Below are 19670 nucleotides of genomic sequence, written 5' to 3' on the forward strand. Positions count from 1 at the left end.
GTCAGCCCCATCAGCACTACAACCAGGGGACTCAGCACAGGAATTAGGGCTCTGATCCCTCCAATGCAAGAAGTCACACACAGTGTCCTTACTTCTCAGCCACTTGGTCCCCAAGGATTTTCCCAAGAGCACAGGGGTGACCATTGCTCTCAGCAGCATGGCCTCCCAGAAGGACCTGGACAAGATCTTGGAAGAGAAGAATCACCTGAAGAATAATTTGGAGGAGTCAAAGCTCAGCCTTGAGGAATAGTAGAAGTGGTTGATGAAGACATGGATGAGGACAGCAAGGATGAAGTATGTGAAGACTAGGAGGAGGAAGAGGACAATAATTATGAGGTGGACAAAGGGGATGATGTAGAAGAGGAGGATGATAGGAGAAGAATAAAGAGAAGAAGGAGGAGGATGAAGAGGAGGAAGAGGGCAAACCCATATCAGCCCCTCTGTGCCACCCAAGCAGCCACATCAGTGCCCTGAGAGTGGGCAAAGCTTCCCACCCAGCTTGGAGCTGCTGAAGCCTCACTGCCCCCAGTCCGGTTCCCAGCCCTCTGTGAGTGGTGACTACAGCAACAGCTTCACCCTCAGCTCCAACCTCCAACACTACTGTGTCCACAGCCAGAAGCAGCTGCACCTCTGAGCTGCCTGAAGCAAGGGCTCCTCCGAGATAGCCAGCACCGCAGCACCCACACCGGTGCCAGCTCTTCCCCTGCACAGGCTGCAGCAAGGGCTTCTTCCGCAGCTCCTCCCTCACCTGGCATATTCACCCCCATGCCGGTGACCAGCGTGCCCCAGGGGACACAGCAATACACTGACCCTGGCTCTGCCAGGCAAACGTGACCCCCCAGGGGGACCTTTTTCCAGCAGCTTGAACTGAAATCTCCTCTTTTACACCTTCTTTCCTCAGGAGCAAATGTGCCCCTGCCCTTCCCAGCACCAGCCAGTGCTGAGAAGAGTAATGACAGTGCTGAGTCAGCACAGCCCCTGCCACCGCGGCAGCTGGGTTGGGATTTGGCTGCTTGTTCCTCAACACTTTGGGTTTCCTAGAGGTAAAAGAAAAACCTCAACCCAAGGCTAATGCCTAATTAGAATGGAAACCCCAACCCTAATAAAGTATTGTCTCTTGCTGCTTTTTCTTTGACCTTTCTTTCCCAAATGGCCACTTTTGGGGGCATTTCTTCCCCAGGGCCAGGGATGAAGCCATGTGCCTACTTCAGGGAGGTGTCATTGAGGGATCCTGGGAGGGTCTTGAAAGTGAAGTGAGGAAATCAAACTCAGTGCCTCCCATAGCCGTTCAGCAGTATTCTTCAGTAATCTGCATGGACATGGAATGATCACTCCAAAATGAACCTGTGCTGAAAAGGTTAACCATGGTCCTCATCTAGGACTCCATAACACACATACATTAGAAGGATAAAAACTTATTTGATAGAGAAAGTCCTTCCATGTCTTGGTCTTTGCTGCCACCTCCTGTCCTTTCAACAACATTGCAGTTCCCATGTCGTCTGTCATGTCTTTTTCCTGTTGGTCCTCTGCCAATCCCACAGAACTGTCCTTCTCTTCTAAGTGAGGCCCAGGGGTGTGAGAACCCAGCCTGCTTTCCAGACTCAGCCTTATTTCTCTCTCTGTCTAGAGCTGCCATCAGCTGCTCTATCTCCATTTGCTCTCCCAAGCTCCAGGTTTACTTTCTTGATGTCAGAAAGCTAAGCTCTGAACCAGTGGGAGAGTTTCTAAGAGTTAGTGAGAAAGTTCAGAAGTCTCCTTCCCTCAGATGTCCTGCTGAGTGTTCTGGGAAGGGCTCAGGTGATGGTCAGCTCTGAGAGGCAGAGTTTAGGTTGTGGCTGGGTTGAGGCCTGGGGTCAATGCCAAGGGTAAAGGCTGGAGCCAGGATGAGCAATGGGGGCAGCGTCAGGGTCAGGAGTGGGTATGGGAGAGGCTAAACTGTAAGAGGTGAGGTGAGTGATTGGCTCTGGTCCACTGCATTTGAGCAGGGGACTGAGTAGAAAGGATGGGAGGGGCCGAGGCTGTACTGGGAGTGCAACCTAGGATCCAGCCTGTACTGGGAGGTGATAAAAGCATTCAGTCTGTAATGGGAGGTGTGTCAGTTTCAATTCAGACCCTGAGGAGACTTCCACACCTTGGGGGAGGGCCAGGTGGGGAGGGAGGGATACACTTCCCTGACAAGGAGCCCTGCACCCATGCCTGGTGAAGGAAGACGACCCCCTGATGAGAAGCAAGCTCCAAGGCTGGCCAGGAATGGATCTTGATCAGATTCCTGATGTCTTCTTTTTATCTTGTCTTTCTTGGCTTGAATGCTGCTCACTGGACAGTCACTGGAAAATGAGAAAGGCTCCAGCAGAAGTTTCCAACCTACCACAGCCTGGGACTGCAGACACAGTGCTGTTAGGTCTGCCCTATGAACTGTCTCCAACTAAGGCAGCAGCTGAGCTGACCACAGACTCAAATGCAGGAGGAGTGTGGTTCGTAGCTGCAGCTGTCCACTGTATGAGGTGCAAATGGCAACAGAAAGCTGCAGTGCTGGAGGCTGGTACTGGGAAGACTGTGACAGAGGAAGGTGGTGCACAGGAAGGAGAATTGCCCTGCACTCATGCTGGCAGCAGAGAATGGTGCCACTGCTATTCACACTGATTCCTGTGTAGCCTACAAGGGTGCCACTGAATGGATGTGTCAGGGGGAATCTAACAATCTGGAGAGCTGGAGCCTGCAATGATTCTGAGAAATAGGTCACTCAAGAGCCTCAAAGGTAGGATGGGTCAAAGGCCCTGCACAGAATGGAAGAGCTGCTGCAAAATGGAACCAGCAGGCAGATCACCCAGCAAAAATTCCTGTGGTGAACAATGAAGGGAAAGAGTGAGCAAGAATGGCTGAGTGGCTGCACATCAGAAGAGGCCATGCAGGGAAGGCCAACCTGTATTATGAGTGTCAGCCTCGAGGGTGGTCAGTTTGAAACATTTGAAACAGATCTTACAACTTATCCACAATGTTGGGTAAGGCTTAAGGCCAACCACCCTGTGACAGTTTTGTGTATATATTAATCTGCATTTCATCCTGCTTGTAAATATAGCTCTTATCTGAGCTGAGTTAGCTGTGGTTTCTTTGTGTGTGGGGGAGAACTGAACTTTCTCTCACCACCACAGCAATAAACAACAGCAGAAGAATCAAGAATATGAAAGAACAGCATTTCCCATGAAGTTGAACATTGATCACAATGACTGTTATGATAATCTGAGACCAAAAGCATCAGAAGAATGTACCACAAAACCATCTGAGCTCCCCCAAGCTCAGCCCCAGATCAAAAGTGCAGAAGCAGCTCCAATGCTCAGAACCAGCTCCAATGCTCAGCCCCAGATCAAAAGCGCAGAACCAGCTCCAAAGTTAAGTCCCAGATCAAAAGTGCAGAACCAGCTCCAAAGTTAAGCCCCAGATCAAAAGTGCAGAACCAGCTCCAAAGCTCTAGAGCCAGATGAAATAACAATGCATTTTTACTCACCCTAATAATACTGATCTTTTGATATTTTGTTTTTGCTAAGGAAAGGCACTGAGTCCTATTAATCCTAACTTTGGCCTAATGTTGTTTGTTCTTTCAAGTTTCTCCTAGCTAAAACTTCCAGAACTCTTATATCCTCCATAAATTTTGGTAAATCACATTTGAAACTACATGTAAAAGGAAAATCTGAGAACATAACATGCTTTAACCATTCTTTCTTGTGACATAATACCTGAATTTCCCCCTCTTTTTTGTTTTATATAACCTAAAATGAAAATGTCTTTTGTGATATAATTAATTTTGACTTTCCCTTTGACTATTTAAAGTTATGCCAAACTGGTGAGTTACCATATGTGAACATACTCCCTAATCACACAACAATGAAGCAATCATGATATTCAGTCCTAATTCAGATGGGTTTTGGTACATTCTTCTGATTGATGCTTTTGATCTCAGATTATCATAGCGATCATTGTGATCGGTGTTAGGTAGCTCTGCTGATCTTCATCTTCATGGAAAGTACTCTGTGTTCTGTCCTCTCCATTCTTGTCCTGTTGTTTGTTGAGATGATTGCAGCACTGCATTGCAAAATTGATGTTTCCAGGTGTTGACTTGGGTTAGCTATTTCTTGCTGGTATCACTAAAGCCTTAGTTATGAAATATGTAAAATATGCATCCCTCTTTTTCTCTCTCCTTTTATATATATATATATATATAATTTTCATCTTAAAGCAAAGGTAAACCAATCCTTCTCCTACATAGAAACATAGAATCACAGAACTGTTGTGGTTGGGAAAGACCTTCAAGGCCATCCAGTGCAGCCATTACCTAAGCCTACCAAGTCTGCTGATAAAGCATGGCCAAGGGCTCTGGCAAGGCTGAAAGCCCTACAGGACCTAGGTTTTGGTCCCTGGGCTCCAGCAGTTGTCTCTGCCGCCCAGGCCTGGGAACAGATCCGATATTTTGAGGCTTTCAGGCTGTACTGTCCCCAGGGACTGTGCTCAGGGCTTGGCCTTCCTGCTCCATAAACCAAACCCGGGTTTTTCAGCATCACAGACTCCTGCATTTTACCTTTGTTTTGGACTAGAAATCACAGCCTCCAATTACCTGCTTTAAGGAGCCCCTGGGGAGGCTTTGTCAGTAACAAGCCTCAGTGGGGCCAATCAAGCTACTTTGGCATTTGCTGCTGACTTCTGGAGCAGTTTCTTCAATCTTCTCTTAGTCCCTGATACCTGGAGTCAGCCCCAAATACTCCATGGGGCTCATTAGAACACAGAAGTCCCTCAGGAGCTGTGGCTCTGCCTGGGATTTCCTTCAGGTACTGAAGACTTGTCCAGCTCATTAGAGCTTTTTCACAGCTAATTGAATCTGTTTCACAGTGCAGTTAATTAAGAAGACTTCCCACTGGGCCTCATAAAACCCTGGGTTGTTTTTAAAGGATGTTTTTAATTAGTTGTATTTGAGAGAAGGGAGCTGACAGCAGCACTCTCCATGTGATCTTGATCCACAGAGTCTCCTTAGGAGGCCTGGAGTAGGGAAAAAAACTCTCCATCAAGAACTGACACTGTATGAACAACTGATGTCCCATCAGACTCCTCTACTTCTCACAGCTCCATGGAAGCAGCTCCCCCTTGCTCTCCTTAGAGATGTGTCTGTACATAGCCACAGGAGAATTGTTCCTGTTTGGAAGTAAAAAAAAGCAAAGTCTGATAAAGTTGCATCAGTAATCAAACCCCTCTGGAGCCAGCTGCTCAGCACAAATTGTCTCTCAGCAGATTGTCTCTCTCCAAGGCATGATCTGAGAAGCAATGTTTTAGGCAAGTGGATACAAGAGATGGAGAGCAAAAACAATCACAGAGGTGGCCCAGGGGACAACTGCAGCTTTGCCTCCCTGAAGGTCAAAGCAGCATAGGAGAGAGGCATCTGAATGAACAAAGAATAAGTGCAGAAGCAAATTGGAGAATGATGGAAAGGGCCTTGGGCTGTCTAGTCTGCACCTGGAAAGGTGACTCCAGAGATGGTCACTGTGTCCTGGAGAGGACAGTACATCAAAGCTTAATTAAGCAGATGGTCTAAGAGGTAGAAGAGTAGCAGGGAAGTGCCAGGGGCAGATCAATATCTCTTTGGAACATCCTTTTGAATAGGTCCTGGCATTGGCAGAGGTATCTGGTGAGAGAGGACAAACCAATGTCTCCCATCTTTGGGAGAGGCCAAAGTGCAGCCCAGGGAAGCCCAGGCTATGCTAGCTCAGCTGGTGAGCAATGAGGCCCACTACCTGGGAGTCCTTTTGGGTGGCTTTTCTGTGCACCTGAAAGAGCAGAACCTGTCCCAGAAACATCAGCATGGACTTGCCAAGGTTCAGCCATTCCTCACTGTGGCAGTTTTAGGCTGATGCTTAGAACATTTTCCACAGACCTTGAGTGAAAGTGGTAGAATGTAAATAAATTACCATGGGATGCAAAGGAAGATAATGATGAGGTCTAAATAATCCCAGTGCTCTGACAACTAGCATAAAGTTAGTTGTCCAAATTAACTCTCTCTGAACTTATGCAGTGTCACAGGCAACTGCAGCTAACACCATACTTGGTCTGGAGAGATAAATCCTGTGGAGACAAAGAACTCCAGAGAGGATTGAGTCAGATAATGGAATTCATTTTAAGAAAAATCTCCAACAGACTGGGCCAAAGAGCACAGCATTGAGTGGCTGTACCACATCCACTACTATACACCAGCTGCAGGGAAGGTTGAACACTGCAATGGTTTGCTAAAAACCACCCCGAAAGCCATGGGGGTGGAACTTTGAAAAACTGGGAGAAACATCAAGCACAAGCAACCTGGCTGGTAAATAGTAGAGGTTCTGTGACTAGAGCAGGACCAGCCCAATCAGATCTGTTACAAGCAGTAGAAGGTGACTAAGTTCCTGTTGTTCATGAAAAGAATCTGTTAGAAAAAACTGTTTGGGTATTTTCTCCTTTGGCTGAGGGTAAACCTCTTTGAGGGCTGGTGTCTGCCACAGATCCTGGTCATAGAATAGAATAGAATAGAATAGAATAGAATAGAATAGAATAGAATAGAATAGAATAGAATGAATAGAATAGACCAGGTTGGAAGAGACCTTCAAGATCATCATGTCCAACCTATCATCCAATGCCACCTAATCACATAAATCATGGCACCAAGCACCCCATCAAGCCTCCTCCTGAACACCTCCAGTGATGGTGACTCCACCACCTCCCCAGGCAGCCCATTCCAATGGGCAATCACTCTCTCTGTGTAGAACTTCCTCCTGACCTCCAGCCTAAACCTCCCCTGGCACAGCCTGAGACTATGTCCTCTTGTTCTGGTGCTGGTTGCCTGGGAGAAGACACCAACCTCTGCCTGTCTACAACCTCCCTTAAGGTAGTTGTAGAGGGCAATAAGGTCACCCCTGAGTCATCTCTTCTGCAGGCTAAGCAACCCCAGCTCCCTCAGTCTCTCCTCATAGGGCTTGTGTTCCAAGCCCCTCACCAACTTTGTTGCCCTTCTCTGGACATGTTCCAGCAAGTCAACCTCCTTCCTAAACTGAAGAGCCCAGAACTGGACACAGTACTCAAGGTGTGGCCTAACCAGTGCAGTGTACAGGGGCAGAATGACCTCCCTGCTCCTGCTGGCCACACTGTTCTTGATGCAGGCCAGGATGCCATTGGCCCTCCTGGCTGCCTGGGCACACTGCAGGCTCATGTTCATCCTACCATTGACCAGTACCTCCAGATCCCTCTCTGCCTGGCTGCTCTCCAGCCACTCTGACCCCAGCCTGTAGCACTGCATGGGGTTGTTGTGGCCAATGTGCAGAACCCGGCATTTGGATGTGTTAAATCTCATGCCGTTGGATTCTGCCCATCTGTCCAGCCTGTCAAGGTCCCTCTGCAGAGCCTCTCTACCCTCCAGCAGATCAACTCTTGCCCCCAGCTTGGTGTCGTCAGCAAATTTACTGATGATGGACTCAATGCCCTCATCCAGATCATCAATAAAGATGTTAAAGAGCATGGGGCCCAGCACTGATTCTTGGGGCACACCACTAGTGACTGGCTGCCAGCTGGCTGTGGCACCATTCACCACCACTCTCTGGGCTCGGCCCTCCAGCCAGTTCCTAACCCATCGCAGTGTGCTCCCATCCAAGCCATGGGCTGACAGCCTGGCCAGGAGTTTGCTATGGGGGACGGTGTCAAAGGCCTTGCTGAGGTCCAGGTAGTCTAAATCCACAGGCCTCCCCACATCCACCAGGCGGGTCATCTGATCGTAGAAGGAGATCAGGTTGGTCAGGCAGGACCTGCCCTTCCTAAATCCATGCTGGCTAGGCCTGATCCCTTGGCCATCCTGTAAGTGTTGTGTTATTGCACTCAGGATGACCTGTTCCATGATCTTGCCTGGCACTGAGGTCAGGCTGACAGGCCTGTAATTCCCTGGCTGATCCAACCGGCCCTTCTTGTGGATGGGAACAATGTTGGCCAGCTTCCAGTCCTCTGGGACCTCTCCAGTGAGCCAGGACTGCTGAAAAATGACGGAGAGTGGCTTGGCCAGCTCATCTGCCAGCTCTCTCAGCACCCTAGGATGGATCCCATCTGGTCCCATGGACTTGTGGGGATCCAGGCTGCTGAGGAGCGTTCCAACCACCTCCTCATGGAACATAGGGAAACTGTGCAGCTCCCTGGCTCCTTCTGTTAGCTCTGCAGGCCAGCTGTCAGGAAGACATTCTGTCCTTCAGTAAAAATTGAGGCAAAGAAGGTGTTAAGTATCTTTACCTTTTCCTCATCCCTTGATACAACATTTCCCTCCATGTCAACCAAGGAGTGGAGTTGTCCTTTCCCTTCCTCTTGCTATTAATGTATTTATAGAAGGACTTTTTGTTGTCCTTCACAGTAGAGGCCAGTTTAAGCTCCAAGTGTGCTTTTGCCTCCCTAATTTTCTTCCTACATGATTTGGCAACATCCTTAAACATTTTGTGGTTTGCCTTCCCTCGCTTCCAAAGGTGATACACCCTCTTTTTTTCCCTTAGCTCTATTAAAAATTCATTAACCATTCAGGCTGGCCGTCTGCCGCAGTGGCTCATCTTCCAGCACATTGGCACAGCCTGTGCCTGAGCCTTCAACAATTCTTCCTTGAAGTAGGTCCAGCTCTCCTGGACCCCTTTATTATTAAGGCATTGAGGCAGGGATATCTGAAATAAAAGCAAACAGACAGGATTTGGGTAACTTTTGGGTTTTATTGACATGATTGGTGAATGTACAGAGAGGTTCTTACCCCAGGGTGACACAAAGCATTGGGGAAGAACCAGACAGACCCTGGCAAAGCCCTGCCCAGCTCCACTGGGACCTCCAGCTGTGCCAACTCAACACTGTAATTGTTCTCATTAGCAATAATTGGTGTTCAGAAGGGCAGGAGGTGTTAGGGGCTGGGGACACCAGCAGCAACAGAGAAATGCAAAGGAGAAAGGGATGATTTTGGTGCTGGAAAGGCCCTCTCAGAAGGATCATGATTACTCAACAGATTCTAGGTGGATTTATGCCTCCCCTCCAGTGCAGGCTGCTCTCTGGTGTGGATGTAGCGGTGCTTGTTGAGAGAGCCCTTCTGGGTGAAGCGCTTACCGCAATCAGCACAAGTGAAAGGCTTCTCACCGGTGTGGGTGCGGCGGTGAGTAATGAGGGTGCCCCGCCGGCTGAAGCTCTCGCCACAATCAGCACAAGTGTAGGGCTTCTCACCAGTGTGGGTGCGGCGATGAGCAATGAAATTGTGCCTGTGGCTGAAGCTCTTGCCACAGTTTGCACAGGTGAAAGGCTTCTCACCGGTGTGGGTGCGGTGGTGCTCAGTAAGAGTGCTCCTATGTCTGAAGGGCTGGCCACACTCAGCACAGCTGAAAGACTTCTCGCCAGTGTGCACACGACGGTGCTCTGTGAGATCTCCCTTCTTGGTGAACCTCTTGCCGCAGTCGGCACAGCTGTAAGGCTTCTCACCACTGTGGATGAGTTGGTGCTGGATGAATTCAGTACTCGTGGTAAAGCTCTTGCTGCACTCAGCACAGGGGAACAGATGCTCTCCAGTGTGGATGCGGCAATGGATGGTGAGAGTGGAGCTGTGTTTGAAGCTCTTGCCGCAGTCCCTGCAGCTGAAGGCCTTCTCACTGGTGTGGACGAGGTGGTGTTGCTTAAGAGTAAAGATATGCCTGAACCGCTTCCCACAGCTGTCACAGGAGAAGGGCTTCTCTCCAGTGTGGGTGCGGCGGTGCTGGGTGAGATGACCGCGCTGGGTAAAGCTCTGCCCGCAGTCAGCACAGGTGAATGGTTTCTCTCCAGTGTGGGTGCGGCGGTGCTGGATGAGCTCAGAGTTCCAGCGGAACCTCTTGCCACAGTCACCACAAACTAAGGGCCGGGTGCCAGGTTGTGGGCAGTGGTGCTTCACTAGCTCTGAGCCACCTGGGAAGCTCTGCCCACACTCAAGGCACTGATTCAGCTCTTTGGGTGACACTGAGGGACCTGCTCTGGCTTCATCCTCCTCCATACATTCCTCCCTCTCATCCTGGTCACCTTCATCATCATCATTATCCTCCTCTTCATAGTTGTCATTCTCAGCATCATCCTCCATCTTCTCCTCTTTTTCCTCCTCATCCTCCTCTACCTTGGGACTGCACATTGGCTTCTCTAACTTGATCTCTGGGTGCTGCTTCTCCTCCCAGCTCTTGTCTGGGTCCTTCTGTGAGGCCATACTGTGGCAGGAAGGGGTCACAGCTCTGCAATAGGGAAGATGGAAGCACCTGAGCCCAGGACCTCAAACCCTCAGATCCTGCCTGGGTCATGACAGTCCCTGACTCCCAACACCCAGCTAGAGGAGAGAATGCAGAGGGGACCTCAAACCTTCAGTTTCTGCCTCAGTTTGGGCACAGACCTCTAATACCTGTGCTGAGACCCCAGGTTCCTGTGATCAGTGCCCTGAGGTACCCTGGGACTTACAAGTGGTCTTGTCCTACTCTCCTCAAGCCTGGTGGCATTGGCAGGGTGGTTCCTGGACCAGGCCCTGGCCTTTGATCTCCCCTGGCTCAGACAATGGAGGCAGCAGCACTGACCAATGAAAGACCAAACCACCTTCAACCTTCTCCCACCACCATCCACAGCCCAAGCCCAAACATCACCTCCTGCTCACAACTCACCCACAGCAGTCTGGAGCATTCCTCAGCTCCCACAACACCTGATGTGCCTCAGAGCTCCTGGAGAGCAGAAATATGCTGCACAGGAGGAGGTGGCAGAGGCTGGGAGCTGCCCTGGGGGCTGGGATCCTGCTGTTTCCCCACTCTGGGTTTCTTACCTGTTGGGCTGCTCCAAGGGGCAGATCTGCAAACTCTGCTCTTCCACAGCACACAGGGGCAGGGATGATGGAGAGAGGACTCAGCCCCTGACAGAGAGAAGCAAAGGGCTCAGAGGAGAGCACTGACCTGCAAGGGATGGCTCAGCACTGCCCAGGACCAGGCAGCACAGCTCAGCCTTGCTGGGGGCAGCTCCCAAGCCCAGCAGCACAGCCACAGCACACAGCCAGGGCTGATCAAGATGGGAGGCCTCAACAAGTGCAGACTCAGCTCCTTGCCCAGCACACAGCCCCCAGCACATAGCTGCAGGCCAGCACCACAACACAGCTGCCTCCACACAGCCTCTCCCAGGCCTTGCCTAAAGCTTCCTCCCACTGCCTACCCAGGCACCCACCACACCCACTCTGTGCTCAGCTCTGCCCTGCACACACCTCTCTGCTGCCCACTCCCCAAGAGAAGATCACAGCAGCCCTCAGGACACACAAAGGGAGCTTCATGCTTTCAGGAGGTGCATCAAAGGGGGAAGGGACTTGGGCAGCTTCTTGCTAAACCTCTTCAGCCCTCACTGGGATGCTGGAGGAGTCTCTGGTTCCTGCCCAAACCTCACACCTCCAGCACCCTTCACACACCTGCAGTCCAAAGAGACTCACTGGAAAGAGTTTTGCTTCCTTCTGTCCCTGACCATTTCTCTCAGCTTGCTCTTTGCAGTTCTCCTGGAGCTGCCACTCCACAGCCCCAAGAGAAAAATGAGGTTGGATGGGAGGGCACAGTGCCCATGGGCTGCTGTTCATCTCCCAGCTGACACAGGCAGAGCTGCAGCACAATTCACTCCTTTCACCTCCTCAAATGCTGCCAGATTCTGCCATTCCCTGCACACACATTAGCCACCTGGGCCCTGCATCCTCTCCCCTTCTTGGGGGGACAAGGCCTAATTCCTGCCTGACCACTCCCAGGCCCTTCCCTCAGTCCCACCACATCCATGGCCCTGCTGCCTTGGCTGTCCCATGGCCCTGTGTCCCCCACCTCCACTGCCACTGCAGCTGGAAGGGTGGAGTGGGAAATGCTGTGGCTGAGGAAGCACCTAAGGAACTGGGCTGGAAGCAGCAGCACAAGAATGGAAGGGGCCTGAGACTAAAGGCTGGGATCAGCTGGAGGGCTGAAAGAACAGCACCAAGCCAAGGGGGGGTTACAGATGAGGGCTGGGGAGGGACCCTGCAGACACCTCAGGCAGCAACTGATGAGAGGAAGGGGGACAGAGAGGGAGTGAGACCTCAGCTGACTCCTGCCATGGGGGATGGCTGGGCTGTGTGGCTAGGAGCCCTGAGTGCCTGCTTGGGCTGTGCTGAATGTCAGGAGGGGTCAGGGGACTGTCCTCAGCCAGGCAGGGTTTGGGGCTTTGAGCTTCTGGGGTCAGCTGCTGCCAGCACCATTGGAGGTAGGAGCCAGGCAGAGTCACACAGCTGCTGAACTAAGCCCTCCCACCCCCTGCAGCCTTCACCCTCCATCTCTCCATCCATTGCTCCATCTCCACTCACTTGCTGCCCTCTCAGAGTCCCCAGGGCCCCACCAAGTCTCCAGGGCAGATCTACACATCCTTCAGGGCCCAACAGAAGCCTCTGGATGAGAACATGGAGGAGAATCCCTCTGGTGGGTGGAAGTCACTCCAATGTTTTACACCAAAGAGTAGAGACCTCCAGAAGGGACAGCAGAAGGGATCTCTCTCTGCAGAGGAGCTTTGAGGCCTTGGCAATGCTGCCAACTGTGGCCTGCAGCGGCCTGGCTCACCTGGGAGCTGCCTACCAGAATCTGTAACTGCAGCTCTTGGGTATGGGGGGAGGAGGGGCAGAGAGGCATTGGGGAGGGGGAAGGCATTTGGGGCCTGGGGGTCTGGCCTGGTCTGGTGGAGCTTTGGCCTAGGGAGGTTGCTTGGCTCCCGTGGCCCAGGCACACTATGGATTGTTGTGGATTTGATGCTTTGCATTGTAGGATGCAGCTCTGAACAGCACAGCCATGGAAACTGCTCTGCTGAGACTTCACCTGCAGCACTGCAGCCAGCTCTTGAGCCCTCAACACAGGAAGGACATGGACCTGATGGAAAAGGCCCAGAGGAGGGACACAAAAATGATCAGGGGCTTGGAGCAGCTCTGCTACCAGGACAGGCTGAGGGAGCTGGGGGTGTTCAGCCTGGAGAGGAGAAGAGAAGACTCTGGGGAGACCTAAGAGTGACCTTCTGGTACCTGAAGGGGACTACAAGAAGGCTGCAGAGGGACTCTTTGCAAAGCCTGCAGGGACAGCACCAGAGGCAATGGCTTCAAACCAGAGCAGAGCAGATTGAGATTGGAGGTGAGGAACAAGTTCTGCACCAGGAGGCTGCTGGAACACTGCAACAGGTCACCCAGGGAGGGGGTTGAGGTCCCAGCCCTGCAGAGGTTCAAGGTCAGGCTGGACAGGGCTCTGGGCAACCTGAGCTACTGCAGGATGTCCCTGCTGACTGCAGAGGGGCTTGGACTGCAGCACCTTTGCAGCTCCCTGCCAACCCAAACCACTCCAGGATTCTAGGAGTCTAAGTGCAGCCTCCAGGGAGAGCAGGAAAAAGATGAGGCAGAGGAGGACAAGGAAGAGGACAAGGAGGAGGAGAACCAAAATCCCTTCCAAACTCCTCCAAACCTCTGCCAAATTCCTGGAAAGCTCTTCCAGCTCTGCAGAGTTCATTCTGAAGAGAGCTGAGGGATTTGCTAGGCTCAGGGATGTCTTGCACACTCGGCACAAATGCTCCAGAAGCTTTCCAAGTGCCCTCAAAACCAGCAGCACAGCTCTGCTGCCACACAATGCCAGGCTGCAAGGCACCCCAAGGCTCAGCTGCTCCAACCTTGCCAGCTGACACTGGCCTGGAAAGGAGCTGGCCCAGCCCCCTGCCAAGCTGAGCCTTCCAACTCTGCCTTGCAGGGGAATCCACCACTGCCCTGGGGAGATGATTCCAATGGCTGACTGGCAGGGAAAAGCTTTTGCCTCTGCAGGGCACTGTGCCACTTCAGCTCAACTCTTGCAGCAGCTCTTTGAGATCTGCCTTTGGAGCACCACAAACTCTGAAGCACTGCAGTGCAAAGCAGCTCAGCTTCAACTTCCAACTGCCTGAACTCCCTTATTTTAGATTCAAGGCAGGGGCCAAGCTCACACCCAGCCCCCAAGCGCAAGAACCAGCAACTAAGGTCAGAGTCAGCTCCCAAGCACAAGAATCCAGATCAGAAATGCAGAGGCAGCCCCCAGGCTCAGAGCCAGCTCCTAAGTTCACATCCAGGCCCCAAGCTCAAGAACCAGCAGCTAAGATCAGAACACTTCCCAAGCTGAGAGCCACTTCCAGATCTCACACCCAGCCCCCAAGCTCAAGAGACAGCCACTAAGGTCCAGAACCTAGATCAAAAGTGCAGACTCAGCTCCCAAGCCAGCAACTAAGGTCAGAATCACTTCCCAAGCTCAAGTACCAGCCCCTGAGATCAAGAACCAGACCTCAAGCCCAGAGTGAGCAACTAAGCTTAAAACCCCTTTCCAAGCTCACACCCAGACCCCAAGCTCACATCCAGAAAATAAAATCAGAACCATTTCCCAAGCTCAAGAACCAGCAGCTAAACTCAGAACCACTTCCCAAGCTCAGAGCCAGCCCCCAATTTCAAGAGCCAGCCCCTAAGCTCCAGAACCAGCAACTAAGGTCAGAACCACTTCCTAAGCTCAAGAACCAGCACCCAAGCTTCAGAACCTAGATCAAAAGTGCAGACTCAGCTCCCAAGCTCAGAACCAGCAACTAAGATCACAACCACTTCCCAAGCTCACACCCAGCCCCCAAGCTCAAGAAACAGCTCCCAAGCCAGCACCTAAGGTCAAATCCCTTTCCAAGCTCAGGAATCAGCCCCCAGGCTCCAGTACCAGCAACAAAGGTCAGAACCAAGCTCCAGAGCCAGCCCCCACACGCTCAAGAGCCAGCCAGTAAGGTCAGAACTACTTTCCAAGCTCAGAGATGGCCCCTAAGCTCCAAACCAGACACCAAGCTCAAGAACCAGCCCCTGACCTCAGAGACAGGCCCTGAGGTCAAGAACCACACCCCAAGCCCACAGCCAGCAACTAAGCTCAAAACCCCTTTCCAAGCTCACACCCAGAAAATAAAATCAGAACCACTTCCCAAGCTCAAGAGCCTGCCCCTGAGCTCAGAGCCAGCAACTAAGGTCAGAATACTTCCCAAGCTCACAGCCAGCCCCTAAGCTCCAGAACCAGCCCCCAAGCAACTTAAACCAAAAGTGCAGACTCAGCTCCCAAGATCAGAGCCAGCCCCCAAGCTCAGAACCACTTTCCAAGCTCAAGAAGCAGCAACTAAGGTCAGAACAATTCCCAAGCTCACAGCCAGCCCCCAAGTTCAAGATCCAGCCCCTATGTTCCAGAACCAGCAACAAAGGCCACAACCAAGCTCCAGAGCCAGCAACCAAGGTCAGAGCCATTTACAAGCTCAGGAACCAGGCCCTGAGGTCAGGAACCACACCCCAAGCCCAGAGCCAGCAACTAAGGTCAGAACCCTTTCCAAGCTTGACAACCAGACCCCAAGCTCAGCACCAGCCCCTGAGCTTGAGAACCAGCAATTAAGGTCAGAAACCCTTCCCAAGTTCAAAGCCAGCTCCCAAGCTCAGCGCCAGCAACTAAGGTCACAACCACTTCCCAAGCTCCAGAACCAATCTCCAAGCTCAGTGGCAGCCCCAGAGATTAAAAACCATCCCCTGAGCCCAGAGCCAGCCCCCAAGCCCAAGAAGCAGCCCTGAGCTCAGGGAACAAGCTCCTGAGCTCAGACCCAGACCCCAAGCTCTCGAACCAGCAAGCAAAGTTAGAACTACTTCCCAAACTCAAGAACCAACCCCCAAGCCCAGAGCCTGACCCCTGAACCCAAAACCAGCAAGTAAGGTCAGAACCAATTTCCTTAGCTCAAGAACCACTTCCCAAGCCCAGCACCAGCCTTCAAGCCCAGCACCAGCCTGCAACCTCAAGAGCCAGCAACTAAGGTCAGAACCACTTCCCAGCTCAAGAGCCAGCCCCCAAGCTCAAGAGCCAGCAACTAAGGTCAGAACAACTTCTCAAGATCAAGAACCAGCCCACCAGCCCCCAAGCTCACACTCAAATCTAACATGCAGACTCAGCTCCTGGGCTCAGAGCCAGCAACTAAGCTCAGATCCACTTCCCAAGCTCGACAGCCAGCCCCTGAGCTCAGTGCCAGCCCCCAAGCTTGAGAACCAGCACCTAAGGTCAGAACTACTTCCCAAGCTCAGAACTAGCCCCTGAGCTCTAGAGCCAGCCACTAAGGGCAGAAGCACTTCCCAAGCTTGAGAACGAGCCCCCGAGCCCAGAGCCAGTCCCCAAGCCCAAGAAGCAGCCCTGAGCTTAGGGAACAATCTCCTGAGCTCAGACCCAGACCCCAAGCCCAGAACTACTTCCTGAGCTCAGAGCCAGCCCCTGAGCTCTAAAACCAGCAACCAAGGTCAGAACTACTTCCCAAGCTCAAGAACCAACCCCCAAGCCCAGAACCACTTCCTGAGCTCAGATGCAGTCCCCAAGCCCAGCGCCTGACCCCCAAGCTCAAGAGCCAGCAACTAAGGTCAGAACCAACCCCCAAGTTCAGAACCAATTTCCTTAGCTCAAGAACCACTTCCCAAGCCCAGAGCCAGCCCTCAAGCCCAGAACCAGCCTGTGAGCTCAAGACCCAGCAACTAAGGTCAGAAGCACTTCCCAGCTTGAGAACCAGCCCCTGAGCTCAGTGCCAGGCCCTGAGCTCAGGAGCCAGCCCCTGAGCCAAGAGCCTGAGCCCTGAGCTCAAGAAACAGCCCCCAAGCTCAGAGCCAGCTCCTAAGCTCTAGAACCAGCAACTAAGGTCAGAACAACTTCTCCAGATCAAGAACCAGCCCACCAGCCCCCAAGCTCACACTCAAATCTAACATGCAGGCTCAGCTCCTGGGCTCAGAGCCAGCAACTAAGCTCAGAACCACTTCCCAAGCTCAACAACCAGCCCCTGAGCTCAGTGCCAGCCCCCAAGCTTGAGAACCAGCAGCTAAGGTCAGAACCACTTCCCAAGCTCAGGAACCAGCACCCAAGATCAGACCCAGACCCCAAGCACAGAACCACTTCCTGAGACTAGCACCAGTATCCCTAGCTCAAGAACCACCAACTAAGGCCAGAAGCCCCCAAGCTCACACTCAAATCAAAAGTGCAGACTCAGCTCTCAGGCTCAGAGCCAGCAACTAAGGTCAGAACCACTTCCCAAGGTCAGAGCCAGCCCCTGAGTGCAAACACCAGCCCCCAGCTCAGTGCCAGCAACTAAGGTCAGAACCACATCCCAAGCCCAGAGCCTGCCCCCGAGCCCAGAACCACTTCCCTAGCCCAGAGCCAGCCCCCAAGCCCAAGAACCAGCAACTAAAATCAGAACCACTTCATAAGCTTAACAGCCAGACCCCGAGCTCACACTCAAATAAAAAGTGCAGACTCAGCTCCCAAGCTCAGGAATCATCACCCAACATCACACCAAGCCCCCAGCTCAGACCCACACCCAAGCTCAAGACCCAACTCCCAAGCTCAACCTGCTGCCCCTCTTGGGGGCACCACAGCTGCACACAGCACTCCAGCTGGCAGCACACAATGCTGCCAGCACAAAAACCATTGCAGCAAAAGCCTCAACCTGTGCTCAGCTGCCAAAACCAAAGGGACCTCAACTTGGCCACAAGAGAAAGGACCAAACTGAGCCAAGACACTGATCCAACACCCAAGGCTGCACAAAACAACCAGCAACAGCTTCCAGCAACAGCACACCTGCAGCTGGGCTGCAAAGCTCTGCAGAAGAAAACCACTCCAGAAGGGCTCCAGGGCCCCAGGGATTGCAAAGCCCAGGCTCTCACTCTCCTCCTGCACAAGGAAAGCTTCACTTGCCCACAAGAAGCCAAACACTTCCCCACACCAAGCCATCCACACCACTTGACTTTCAACCTCCTTCAAGCCCTTGCCTGGCAGCACCACTTCCTCAGCCCACAGCTCCAGCAACACCACAAGGCCTTGAAGGCTCTCCTGCACTCCACACCTCTCAGCCACACCCACACCCCTTGGCCACCCACAACCCAACAAGCTTCCTGCTCACCACTTCTCTTCCCAAGCCTCACCTCCCTTTGGCCCTCTCAGCACACCACCAACTGACCCCAGAAGGCTCCAGCTGACAGCACTGCTTGCAAGAATCCCAGGCACTTCCAAGGGCAGACTAGGAGCCCAGAGGCAAAACCCAAACCTTTCCCCTCTCCACAGGACTCTCTCCCATTTCCCATTCTTCCCAGCACCTCCAGCACCTAAGATGCATTTGCTCTGGGGCAGCTTCCTCACACAGCCACACAATTGCCTGGCCTGCAAAAGACCTCTCTCAGCACTCAGGCCAACTGCCAGCCCCAACACCACCAGGGACACCAAACCATGGCCCCATGGCCACACCTTGCTGCAACACCTCCAGCCATGGCCACTCCACTGCCTCCCTGGGCAGCCTCTGCCAGGCCCTGACCACTCTGCCACCAAACTCATTCCTCCTCCTCTCCAACCTAAGCCTCCCCTGACACAATTTCAGGACACTTCCTCTCCTTCTGCCACCTGAGACTAGGCACAAGAGCCCAACCCCCACCTCACTGCAGCCTCCTTGCAGGCAGCTCCAGAGGCCAAGAGGTCTCCCCTCAGCCTCCTCTTCTCCACACTAAACACCCACAGCTCCCTCACCTGCTCCTCTCAGCCCTGCTGTCCAGACCCTTCCACACCTTTCTTGCCCTTCTCTGCACCTGCTCCAGAACCTCAAAGTCCTTCTTGGAGTCAGGGGCCCAAAACTGACCCCAGCATTCCAGGGGTGGCCTCCCCAGGGCCCAGGGCAGGAGGACAATCCCTGCCCTGGCCCTGCTGGACACAGCAGTGCTGAGACTTGCAGAGCACTGCAATTGCTTTGCTCACTTGCAGCAATCATTTCCTTCCCTTCCCAGCTCATTGCACAGCAAACAGCAGCAAGGGAATTGCTTTGGCTTCTGCTGAAGCTCCTCCAAGGAAGCTGCAGGACTTCTCACCACCAAAACCATCAACAACAGGCTGCCCCCAGCCCAAGCCAAACCTTTCAGTCCAAGTCAATGCAGTTCCTCAGCCACAAGCAGACACTCAACAGCTCAGCCTCATTTGGCTGCCTGCCAGCAAGCATTTCCCCAGAGGCAGAGCAGCTCAACACAGCAGTCTGCTTCTGACCATGCTTCCTGCCAGCACAGCTGACAAAAGCTCTGCACAGCTCTCAGCCTGCAGCCACACAGCAAAAGCTCCTCCTGCCCTGAGCCTTTCTGTGCTCAGGAGGCCTGCAGAGAAACTGAGAAGCACTCTGCAACCCCCCAGGGAATCTTTGTGCCTCAAGAGCTTGCAGAGCACAGAGGGCTTGGAGGGGTGTTCTGGGCAGGGGGGCTGTGGGTTTGGGGTGATTCTGACACCTCCTTAACCTCTCTGCCCAGCTCTGCAGAAGGCCCAGCACCAGGGGCAGGCATTGTGCTGCCAGCCCAAGGGCTGAGGCAGGAGCACCCCTGGCTGCTGGCCCAGCACAGCCAGCTGCAGGCATTGGCACTCTGGGGGGGGATAAAGCCCTGAACCCCCAAACAGTCTCCCCCAGCTCCCTGTGCCACCCCAGGCAGCCCATGCTGCACCCTGCCACAAGCAGAAGGAGCCCAAAATGCCCCCAGGGAAACCACAACAGCAGCCTGAGAGCTAAAATGCCTCCCTGGCACCCTCAGTTACCTCCCTGCACCCCAAAGCTAT

At 52.8% G+C, this 19670-nt stretch overlaps 1 protein-coding gene across 1 annotated transcript in view; it reads right to left on the minus strand.

The window, feature by feature from the left end:
- LOC137457881 (zinc finger protein 850-like) overlaps positions 1 to 19670 on the minus strand; it is a gene marked incomplete at its 5' end in the record, with an annotated part of 203219 nt that overhangs the window by 52935 nt on the left and 130614 nt on the right. The window contains one exon of the mRNA XM_068169626.1: positions 9076 to 9856. Coding sequence (XP_068025727.1) covers positions 9076 to 9856 — 781 coding nt within the window. The remainder of the gene's footprint in view (positions 1 to 9075; positions 9857 to 19670) is intronic.

Source organism: Melanerpes formicivorus, unplaced genomic scaffold (genome assembly GCF_026170545.1).
Source record: "Melanerpes formicivorus ecotype bairdi unplaced genomic scaffold, bMelFor1.0.p_v2 SCAF_206, whole genome shotgun sequence".
NCBI classification, from domain to species: domain Eukaryota; kingdom Metazoa; phylum Chordata; class Aves; order Piciformes; family Picidae; genus Melanerpes; species Melanerpes formicivorus.